This window comes from Mixophyes fleayi, chromosome 3, assembly GCF_038048845.1.
Source record: "Mixophyes fleayi isolate aMixFle1 chromosome 3, aMixFle1.hap1, whole genome shotgun sequence".
NCBI lineage: Eukaryota > Metazoa > Chordata > Amphibia > Anura > Limnodynastidae > Mixophyes > Mixophyes fleayi.
Window position 1 is genome coordinate 299,281,722 of NC_134404.1, and position 12,546 is coordinate 299,294,267.

Genomic DNA, 12,546 nt, shown 5'->3' on the forward strand with positions numbered 1-12,546 from the left:
CCTACTGTTAAGAGTCATTTTACTAAAGAAAGTAATCCCATTACTGTCCTTAAAATACTGACTGCCAGTCTGCTGCTTGATGTCAAAGTGACTGATGTGTGTTAATGTTACAGAATAACATTTGTGGTTATAAAAGCATACATACAGAAAGATTTACTAATATGTAAATAAGGCAGTAGCCAAAGGACAACCTGATCAAACACAGTGCGGACCCTCCCAGCTTTGTCACTAACTTCATGCCTCACCGTCACCTACACACAGTGGAGGTGGCCAGTTCTTGTACCTCATACTCCAAGTGATGTCACCAATAGTGAATTGATAGTGGTTCAGACCACAAATTGACTGCCTCCACTTTGTGTAGGTGACGGTGACTCTTCAATCTATGCTGTGCTGCATAGTTGGTAATTTCATCTGTATGTCAAAAACACCTCTTTATTATATGAAATGCAGCTTCTTGTATAAATGTTAATAGTGAGATATGAATTAAGTAAAGAAGAACATGTTCTATTACTTGTCATTAGAATGCAGGAGTGGCTATGCGTAGATCAGGTTTGATTTTTTTTTTTTTAATAACTAATGGATTTATACACAGATCAATACATATTTGTTTGGACTAAAAAATACAAAACCTCTGTCAATCTATTCAATAAGGGCTACGATTATTGTAAGTCACCCTTTGCAGATGAAATAAAAAATCTCTTTTTAGAATTTTATTATTTTTTCATGATTATGAATTTAATTAAATAATCATTTTTGATATTTTAAATACTATAAATATTAACAAAGAATTAAAGTCCAAAGAATACGAAATCATACTTGTCTACTCTCCAAGAATGTTCATGGAGAATCGCATCATTTTTGCCCACTTGCACTAAAGGGATCACAGTTAATATTTAATCATTCAGGGCCTGATTCATTAAGAAAAGTTAAGTTAAAAAAAAAAATGAGAAAGTAGTCTCCTGGACAAAACCATGTTACAATGCAAGGGGTGCAAATTAGTTTTCTATTTTGCACCCAAGTTAAATACTGTCTGGTTTTTAATGTAGCACACAAATACTTGGATGCTTATTTGTACACTGAAATTCAAAGTTCATATTTGTGTGCTACGTAAAAACAGACAGTATTTAACTTAGGTGCAAAATAGAAAACTAATTTGCACCCCTCGCATTGTAACATGGTTTTGTCCAGGAGACTACTTAATCAATTTTTTACTTAACTTTCCTTAATGAATCAGGCCCTCAGTCTCTAATCCTATATTATATAGGAGCAATAGTGTTATTTTTTTTCCAAGTAACCAAAACTTAGCATTTAGGTGATATTCTTAATTGTTAACTAATTGGAATACAAGGAGAAGATCGGGAATGCTGATAAAACCAAGCCAACTTGTTTTATTTATGTAAAGTTGCAGGGCAGAATATACAAGTCTGTAAATTAAAATCATCTGGCAAATCCCTTTAACATTTTATATTTAGTTTGTTTTAGGTCTGTAATGATTCTGATGTATTCTATGTGGTTTCTTGTTTGAGTGATATTATTTTTAAGCTAAGTTTCTACTTAACGTCTTGTACACACTCTGGATGAGTTAATAAAAGTTCCCTCATCTTTACTTCCTCTAGGGATAACTGTTTCCATTTTGTTGATGACAAGCTCAGTCATAGCTTGTTGAAATAGTATTACCATTATCCTCCGCTAATGCTGCCTTAAGAGAATAATAAATGACTTTACTAAATAAATTAAAAACCTACTCTGATTTTTCCCACAGAGCCATTTATCAACAGGACATGCATGCAGCCTTCAAATGGAGTAGACTCTGTGGCAGGGCCCACGGCTCCAATATTTCCTTTTACAATGTCTACATTGCCGGAACCCAGGGCCCACGCCATACCATCAAGTAATCAGACTTTCCTCTCTAACATGTGGCCAAGTACAAGCACACTGCCTAACCCAACACTGCCTAACCCATCTATTCCCCAGAACATTCACTTTGCAAACTCTGTACCAACAACAAACATAATTCCACAGAAGACTTACCCGATGAGAAAAGTTCCAGAGGCTTCTGCAAACCGTTTGGAGCTTAGTGCCATATTTCAACAAAGTACTGATTCCACTTTGCAAAAGAACAATTACAGTGTTCCTGAGAAAAGCCTCCCTACCACAATGTGTATGCCAAGTGTCTCGCTGTCAAATTACTCCTCCATATCTATTAAAAACCCGTATATGTCATCCTACAATGATGCATTTGTAAGGGATTCCAGTACCATGACGTCAAGTAGAATGAATGAACCAACTTGTCCCAGTATTCCTCAAGCTGGTTTTTTTGATTCACCATTTGATAGAGTACCACATAACAACCATATGGTAAACCAGCCAGACGTGGACATCATGGATATGACACAAAATGAATTTAGTAGCGTGGATTCAGAGTTTGAGCGCCTCATTGATGATTTATCAAAGGGAATGTCAAACTCTTAGCACATTTGGAATGAGTAGTTCTGTTTCAAAGCAAAGTTGGAGCGTACACCTGCAAGAAACAATGGATTAATAATTATTCCTCTGGACGTGACGTTCTGGATATCATGGTCAGATTGACCTGTTAATGTCCCTACTTTACCCTTGAACAGGTTTCAGAAAGCAAGGCATTGTGGTGAAAAATATATTGCCTAAGAAATGCTAGTGAACAGTCTTAATGGTGCCATTTTCACTCATCATTATCCCCCTGGTATTCACAATATTGTGGGTTGTATGTTATAATCTCTTATGTTATTATTATTTTCTTATCTGTATGGTGATTTTGGTCTTTTTTTGTATACTGAATCATCTGATTTTTTTTCAAAGGACATGAAATAGGAAATAACCGCAATATAATGTTATGGATGATAAAATAACTAATTAATTCATGTAAGCCAGAGCAGAACTCTACAGCTGCCTTCTCCTCCACATAACACTGTAGACCTCACCTTCCATAGATACAGCCTGCAAATAGTACTTACAGTATACACAAGCTCTCCCTGTGACAAACTTGAACATCATTACAGGATATAATGGATAAATTACGTTCTTCTACAGTCGTGTAGGGCACACATCTCCTGTGCCATTGATTTGTAAAATTGTATTGATGCAAAGGTGATTATTAGAGCTATGGGTGATGTGCCCAGTAAACAAATATGATTGTACAATTATGTAAACTGTTTACTCAAAGTGGCCTTCACAAGACATCAAGAATGTATAACTGTTGAAAACCCAACTTGCAACATTTTGTTTCAGTGTAGCTTGCTGATTTAAATTAGTAATAAACAACAAGCGGCCTGGTGGCTAGATGTAGTCCTCTGTGTCATAATTTGTAGCCCAGTCATTTTGACTTTTTGGCCCTCGTCCTTTTGATTCTCATGTCACCGAGGCATGGAGCAGACCTTTTCACCAGCTTGTCTAGCTAGGCTATGAGAACACTTTCTACTGGTACTTTGTAATGTGAAATGATGCTTTTCCCCAAAGGTCATCTGTACCCCCCTTCGCCATTGTCAAAACTAGTGCCAAGTGTAAAACCTTTGACAAATATCATTTTAACCACCAGTGATTTAAACGCTTCCACTGTACTTTCATTTCTGTGAGATGTGTTATTTGTTATACACAAATCTATAAATGTTAACATAACTAGCTTGCACGTACTTGTATTAAAGTCTGGGCAACCAATGGGTCTCCATTTGTTGGAGAACTACAAGTTCCACCATGCTCTGGCTGCTGGGGCTTGTACTTATTGGAGAGCCACAACTTGCATACCTCTATTTTAAAGTTTAGGGGGAATCATCACACAAATATTTTTTTAAAAAAATGAAAGCAGAGATATGAGTCAGTGAAAAATTAAGATAACATATATAGTTTTAAATGGTAGATAATTCAATAATATACTTTAGATTTATAAAGAATATGTACAGATATTTACTGCAATGCTCAGTGGAATTCTGATTTTAAGTGATATTCCATATTATTGTACTTTTATTTTTTTGTACGTTCACGTGTTCATTTTTCATTTTTTGATTTTGCTATATAAATGTTGCTTGTGGCATAATCATCATGTTTATACTTTTTAAGAACTTGTGCATTATTTGCTATGATGCAAATATTTATTAATGAATGTAATGACTGTGTCATTGTAACTAGGACTTGGCTACATGAGCTAATTAACTTACCACTTGTAAACAACTTTTTTAAGGTAAATTTAAAAACCTAACATGACTATTGGTTAGGTTAATAAATACTGAGGCTTTTTTTCTAACAGAATGCCCTGGACTCTTCTATATGATGTGCTTTGAATGATTTGTGAATTATGTAGAGACAAATTACAAAAACACAAATGTTTTTTTAATTTATATAAAGAAAAAAACATTCAAAGTGAAAATCGGAAACCCAAATTACATACAGCCCCTCTGCCACCTTACTTCCCTGATTTGTTTAATCACAATATGAGAGTCAAATGGATAGTTAAACATTAGTGCTTTAAAAAAGTTGCTCTAATGCCCTGTATACCTCAAATCCATAGAAACGCAGGTAAATAGTCCTTAGCAGGTTTGCTACACAGTGCATGGGCTATGCACAGTAAGGTCTGTTGTACATATTGCACAACCATACACAACAAAGAAACACATTTTTGTGTTGCATTTGTTCATTGTAAATGACTCCCAGCTTTCTGTGTAGTTTCCCTGTCTAATTAAACCTGGGGGTATATTTACTGAACTGCGGGATGGAAAAAGTGGAGATGTGGCCTATAGCAACCAATCAGATTCTAGCTTTCATTTATTTAGTGCATTCTACAAAATGACAGCCAGAATCTGATTGGTTGCTATAGGCAACATCTTCACTTTTTCAAACCCGCAGTTTAGCATATAAACTTCCTTGAGTCAAAAGTCTGATGAATTTTTGCTTGAATCTATTTTAAGTTCCAATAAATCCGGAAGTATAGATATCAGTGTACTTTCCTTATCAGCATTTTACAGACCAGTAAAACATTGGAAAAGATTGAACTGATTTTTTTTTATTTCCTAATACAATGGACTTTGAAACACTAATTTTATAACAGCTACGTGCCTCTGGCCCAAATGAGCTCAAGGTCCATGACATATTAAACGAAGATGTGGATAATTAATGTACCAATATCTTCAGTGTTTTTCTGTATTCTTAGCTTGGAAAAAAACTTTGTATCTTCAAGTGATGTTTTGCCACTGAGTGGATTACTATATTTTTGCTAAGCAATAGAAATGTGTTGTCAATGTTCCCCCATAAAGGGGTTTATACATAATGATTTCCAAAATGGAAATGTTCCTATACAGTCATTTATAGTTTGGTTTCTGTTTAAAGTGAAAGGTGAGGAGGGTTTATGTCTCAGAGACCAGAATAGCATTCTCATGTATTTATCTGGAACTTTATGGAATACTCGAGACAGTTTAACGAACATTAGTGGATTCAAATATCTTACTGCATTTGTTGCAGGTTTTCTTCTCTATCCTTTTTTTTGCATGTGTATTGATCATATTTGATATAGTAATGAACACAAAATATTGTTATTTTTAGGTAACTTTTGCTACTCTTACATTTGTGGTTGTAGATTAACATAGCTCTCTTAACATAGCCCTGCTTACTTCTCTACTGGAGGTCTCCAAATTATCACTGTTTTTTATATAAATATTCTATTTGGTCAGTGGTGGGTAACAAACAACTGATCGGGAGCAATTTCCCCTTTTTGTTCTTTTTCCTATTGACCCTCTCATGCACCGTGTATTTGCACATTGCATATTTATAGGATCTCTTATTTGGAAGCCCGTTATCTAAAAAAATCTCTGAATACCAAAAAAATAATTGCTCCTCCTCAGTGATTTTGTCCTATACATAGATACAAGTACCATGTATCTCCTCCTATAGTTATTATAAAGACATCTACTAAGCAATTTAATAAGTGAGATAATGTCAGGGACTATTTTTAAATGTGTTTTAGTAGATTTTAGGCATATCGCTCCAAATTACAGAAAACTCTTTAATGAAACAAGTTTTCCATATACAAGCTCCCATATCTTTGCCCACAGGCGTTGTGAGGGGGGTCTTATGGGGGCCTGGCATGCAGGGCCATCTTTTCCATTGTGCACGATGGGCAGCTGCCCGGGGGCCCCACGGGCTAGGGGGCCCCATAGGCACGGCTCTTAATGAGAATAAATAATCCTGCAAAAGAAAAAAACCTGCAAAAAAAACCTTCAAGGGTCACTGAGCAAGTACATCTATCTATCTCTATCTCTATATATCTATATCTGTATACATCTATATATCTATATCTAGGGGCCCCGGTGCACTGCTTTGCCCGGGGGCCCATAATGTTGTTAAGATGGCCCTGAATTATGGTAGGCTGGTTAGGGTTTCAGCCTCATCTATACCCATTCACAGCCCCATCTCAGCCAAATTGTAGTTGGGGGAAAGCGATTACATAGACCAATCGCTTTCTACTAATCTGCATAGTCACCCCTTTTGTCCTCCAGACTGCACATGCAGCCCAGGGAAGGGACCAACATATTGGGACATTAGATTCCTCTCGGTGGTGCTCTCTGCATTAGGTTCGTCCATTGTAACGTCCTCTCATCAGCTTGATTAGCCAGTCATAGGTTATCCTACTATTTTATGAACACTTCTTATTACTGCTCTGACCTTATAAAGTGATCTACTGGCCATTTGCTAGAAACCACAAAAATACATTACCTACTGATTCAACTCCTAGGTTTCATTTCCCTTTATTACATATTTTATTTCAATACTGTACTGTACCAATCCTGTATTAGCATAATGTTTAGTGTTATGTTATCATCTAAAAAAAAAAAACCATTTTATTTTCTTTATAAAATGGTAATATCTTGTAAAAGATCTGGCATTTTCATTGGTGTGTGCTATTGAACTTGGGTAATGAGAAGGAAGATATGTATAATTTTATTTGTCCAATGTGCGGTGGATTTCTTCTCATTAATGTTTATGACTCTACATGAAATCAGCTTAGCTCAGTACTATCCTGTTTGGAGATTACTGCCACAGATAACTTTTTTTTATTATGTTTTTGTTATTTTTATTTTTTTACTGGTAAAGTTCTCAACTCTGCATGTATATAGCCTAGTGTACGTTATTAAAATGTTCAATAAAAAAAACGCTCATTTTTGTTTAATGGGATATTCTTTGTTATCTTTGTTTTTTTTGTAGCTTGGTTTATATTTGCTGTAAAGTTTGGAAAAGCCTCTGACTAGTTGTCTCTGACAATGGACAGCTGAATGGTACTTAGGCTTTCTTTAACCACTAAATAAATCAATATAAAAATGTTGTTCAGTTTGTTTGTTCTTTGTCTATATGTATTTTATTTTGTTTTTTCAGGGGCTGGAAATTTGACCAAATGAACAGTATAAATTAAAGGCATAACTCTAGCTATAGAGGCTCTCTGATTGCCATGGATCTTGGCCCAGGAACCAAAGGACATGGCCACTAAAGGCTTCCAGTTGGGTTTTAAAATAGAGCAGATTTCAGTGGACTGGTGTGAATTATACAATAGAGCTAAGCTGCCCACTTAATCTAGTTAGTCTTTTCTCTTAAGATTTCAGCTGTTATAAAATCTTTAGTTTACACTATAGGTGCCAGCTCTGTGAGTGGTTGAGCTCCCCAAATATTGGTGTTTTAACTAAGCATGTCTATGCATAGGGGCAGCACAGTGGCTTAGTGGTTAGCACTTCTGCCTTACAGCACTGGGGTCATGAGTTCAATTCCCGACCATGGCCTTATCTGTGAGGAGTTTGTATGTTCTCCCCGTGTTTGCGTGGGTTTCCTCCGGGTGCTCTGGTTTCCTCCCACACTCCAATAACATACTGGTAGGTTAATTGGCTGCTAACAATCCTAGTCTGTGTGTGTGTCTGTCTGTGTGTATGTGTGTGTGTGTTAGGGAATTTAGACTATAAGTCCCAATGGGGCAGGGACTGATGTGAGTGAGTTCTCTGTACAGCGCTGCAGAATTAGTGGCGCTATATAAATAAATGGTAATAATAATAATGGCATTGTTCATTCCTATCAGGTGTAACATGAGCCCCAATCATTTAAAAAAGTTGTCTCCCTCGGTTTACACTGCCATCATAATAGGTAATATGCCCACTTTGTTCAACTAAATATTGGCAAGCTTTCGAAGCACCCTAATACTTGGAACAATGGACAACTGCTAACTTCCTTGCCCAAATACTGGTCCTGCAAGTCTTCAACACGAAGCCCTCAATAACACTCTTCTGAACTCTCAATTATACATGTAAATTGGTTCTAAATATATAAAACATATTTTTGGAACAATCATCATGGAATTTAAAGGTCCAGTAAGTCTAAAAAAAAGAGAGTAGCTGGCAGCTCCCAGGAAAGAACCACTTGACTGGGGTAGCAGTCAGAGACACCACTTCCGGTCAAGCCACTTAGTTATGATAGTACTGGTCAGGAGGTACAAGCCAAAGTCAAGGGACTGGAAAAAGTAGAAAGAAGTCTTTTTCAAAGAACAGAGAAATCCAAAAAACAAAACTTGCTCCAGCAAAGGTTGGGTAGAACTGACAGACTTATGAAGGTCACAAATAGGCGAGATAAATTATTCTGATTGACATGACCTTTTTACAGAAGGGATGATTGCAGAGTAAAGAAAGCTGTGCAGTAGTCCAGGTGAGGTGACTGGAACTAGATTGCTGTTCCTAGCAGAGAGCGAAACACCTTCTCTCAATTCCTGTAATCAACAGTCATTGTGAACTGTTTTCTGACAGCTGTCACCTGGAGCTAGCTTTGGGAATCCTCACAGCTGCCTTGAATGCTACTAATAACATTCACATATGTATATATTTTTAGAACTTAAGATATTTGAGATAAATGGTAGTAGGAGTCATTTTCCTACACACTGCAAACGCCCTCTCATGAATCCCATTGAAGGACATAAGCTTCTTTTAGTGCTGGTACCAATGAGCATTTACACTTTCACCAGAAATTTGCTGCACTCACTTCCTTCACCAAAAAGTGAACTGGCCACTTGTGAAGCTAAATAGTTATAGTTGTCAGGGACAATTTCAAAGTGGAAAGTTACTAAAAATAAATAAACAAAAGCAGTTTAAATAAAATAAATAAAAACAACCAAACAGCTTATTAGTTAATAACAGTAATCATAGGATATTTTCCCATTATGCTGTTAGTTATACCAGGAATATTTGGGTAATTTTCTGGTATTCTTTCAGCTATCACTTAGAAGTACCCAGAGAAATGCAGGCAGTATAAAATGCAACTTACTTGTCTAACAATCTTTTATTAATAATAATATGAATAATAATAATGAAATTAGGTTTCTGATTTTTTTTTAAGTAGATACATTTTATTAAGAAATGTTTCATTGAGATGCAAAACATTTGTATATAAATTAGGTTTGTAATCACAGAATCACTGAAAATATTAAAAATATAAAAGGGGGGAAAATAACCTCAAACTGGGGAGAAAGGGAGGGGAAGGAAGAATCTGAGCGAGGTACTCATCATATTACAGAAAATACTTACACATATCATGCTATTAGGGTAATACAAGGAGCAGTAAACCAAAATACATGAGCGCATAAGGAGCTCAATATTAGATTATGTACTTGGGTCAAGGTGTGGGGAGGATAGTTGAGGTTATGATGTTTTAAAAACAAATATGTACCTCAGGTATCGCTACATCCCCCACTCCTATCATTTTCATAGAACCATCTAAAAAATGTGTACTCCATTTCCAAAAGTATTTCTGCAGTTGTTCATGCTGGGCAGTAATGGTCTCGCTCAGTGTTTCTCAACTCCAGTCCTCAGGACCCGCTAGCAGTACATGTTTTCCATATCTTGCTGGAGCACAGGTGTATTCACTACTGACTGACACAGTGTAGCAGGTGGTATAATTATTTCACTGGTCACCTGGCAATCTTGTACTGTGAGTGGGTCCTGAGGACTGGGGTTGAGAAACACTGGTCTGGCTTCTGTAATGACGGCTGTTGGCATGAGCAGTCAGTGAACACATATTGGAATCATTTCCCATATACAAGGCAGCCAGCCCACTGCCTGACCAGTTCTAAGTAGGACTTTAGTGTCCCTAGTTCAAATGAGATGTGTGTAGGGTTTAATAACTGTGGTTTCTTTTTTTTTTCGTTTTTTTCAGCCTGCATGAATGATGCACGTGAGTAGTTTCAAATGACGACTGACGCCCACACCGCTTGCTCAGCAACACACACAGAAATGGAAAATATTACAATAATAAGACGTGACATTAACCTGGTTTAGGAATTAGGACTAGTGTTAATTACTTTACCAATTAACTATTTCTCTTCAAACTGACATCTATGCCTATATAGCTATGTAAATATTTCCTGGTAATTCATATAAAGTTTATAGGCGACAGATGTTTAACACTTAGAATAGATGAGGCTTTGCTTGTGAACTCACATACGGCAGAGGTATAAGCACCCTCCTACTCACTCTTTGCCCCAACACATATGTAGCTCTGCAATCTGTCCCTTTTGCATCACACGTAGGGGGAGTTCCCACATGTGTCATGAATAGGTCATCACATTAAAACTCGTGCCAGCACTTCAGCATAGCATATCTGGTCACCTTTAATTAACCCATCACTGTATATGTAACAATGTCTCTAACAAGGTGATCAATTAATACAAAATAGAGCAGATGAGCCATATGTTTCACTGTCTAAAAATACAACATACAGGAGGTGAGAGAGGAAGCTGCTGTCTGAGCTTGTGCAATGGAAATATACTGTATTTCTCTGCTGGTGTTGCAAATGACATTTTTGTGGTCAGATGAAGAAACTATGATCCCTAAATTTAAAGTGGAACTACAGCAAAACAGATGAACACTTATTTTAAAACTCTACATATGAGGTATCTTTTCATACATGTGAAAGTGCTAAGGGGTCACAAGGTGGGCCTCTACCCTTAGTGTCCGTTTGTACCTCTATGTATTGTCTACACGTCTTTTACTAATTGTGTGGGGCTATGTCAAATATTGGTTCTTTATAAACACTGGGGCTGATGCAGAACTGGCCGCTATTTTGTCCCAAATCACAGGTGCATTTTGGGTTGATTAACAAAACTACAATTACAACCATATGGAAGGCAGCAACTATCTTAAGATGCATACTGGTCGACAATAGTAGCATTTGTGCTTGGTTTATGTCAGGTATATGTTAAAAAAAAAAAAAAGTCCCACTTGCGCCCATGTTTTTAACCATTTATTTTAATTGCAAACTCATTAACTATTAGGCATTAATAAAACCTTTAAAAGCTCTGTAATACTCAGAAACAACTCCCATCCCATGTACAAAAACATAGTCTATGCCAGACAGAACTGGATTAAGGGGGAGGGGGGTGCTGGCCTCCCTCTCTCAGAGGTCCCTCAGACTAGGTATCCTCAAGGGGTGCCAGCAAGGGACAGTGTGGTACCTGGTAGCTGGCCCCTCCTCCGAGACCACCCAGCTTCAAGTGACCGTTTTTTTTATGATCTGCCCCTCCTTTGCTCCCTTCCCCTATGTGTGACCTCCTCCTATTCCCGTCACTGACAGATGTCACATGGGAAGCGCATCACATGACAGGCGCTGTGCCCTGTGCGTAGGCTGCAAGAGAGGCAGACAGGAGACTCTGCCTCTCCAACATAGTGCGGATGGAACAAGGCTATTAACTTAATGGTGGAGTGTGGGAAAGGGCTAATTATTTCATGGGTGCTATTTTATTTGTGGGGTTATGATGGGGCTAATTTAATTTAATAGTGGGACCTATTAATTTAAGGTGGGGTGGTTTAGGGGTTATTGAATGAATGTGTGGCTGAGTTGCAGGAGAAGGAGGGCTATTTATTAAATGTGAATATGAATTATTTAATGTTAGGGATGGTTGTGGGAAATAATAGCATTTATATTTAATAAATATACCTAATTTATTGCTGATAAGGGTTGACTTGCTGTAACGTGGTGGAGTGTGGGTAGGAGCTAATATTTAATGGTGGGCACTATTAATTTATTTGTGGGGTGATGGTGGGGCCATTTAATTTAATAGTGCGGCCTATTCATTTAAGGTGAGGTGATGGGATCTTAAATTTATGCTAGAGTAGTTTGGAACTATTAATTGGGGCTGAGTTTGGGGAGGAGGGTTATTTAAATCATTCCTATTCACATTTAATAATGTCAGGGATAGTTGTGGGAAGTACAGTAATTTTAATAAATATACCTAAGTGTTATTTATTTATTGCTAATGCTGTTTGGGGGGGGGGGGATAGTTTTTTTTTTTCATTAAATGGGAATACAATTAATTTATTGTTGGGGCTGGTTCCAGTGAGGGAAGCCTAATTATTAAACATGGGTACTATTGATTTTGGTGGTAATCGAGTCATCGGTGCTGTAAACACCGACACTGTTTACTCCTAAACAATTATTCCGATTGTGAACAGAGCGACATAGAAAAAAAAAACTATTTACCGGTAAAGAGACACAGAGGAAATC

The 12,546-nt window shown here is 37.1% G+C and overlaps 1 protein-coding gene across 1 annotated transcript in view; it reads left to right on the forward strand.

Moving 5' to 3' along the window:
- The window catches only part of REL (REL proto-oncogene, NF-kB subunit), a 54,588-nt gene extending 47,246 nt beyond the window's left edge, over positions 1-7,342 (forward strand). Inside the window, exon 11 of the mRNA XM_075203860.1 lies at positions 1,763-7,342. Coding sequence (XP_075059961.1) covers positions 1,763-2,472 — 710 coding nt within the window. The 3' untranslated portion in view covers positions 2,473-7,342. The remainder of the gene's footprint in view (positions 1-1,762) is intronic.
- Positions 7,343-12,546: the final 5,204 nt, after the last annotated feature.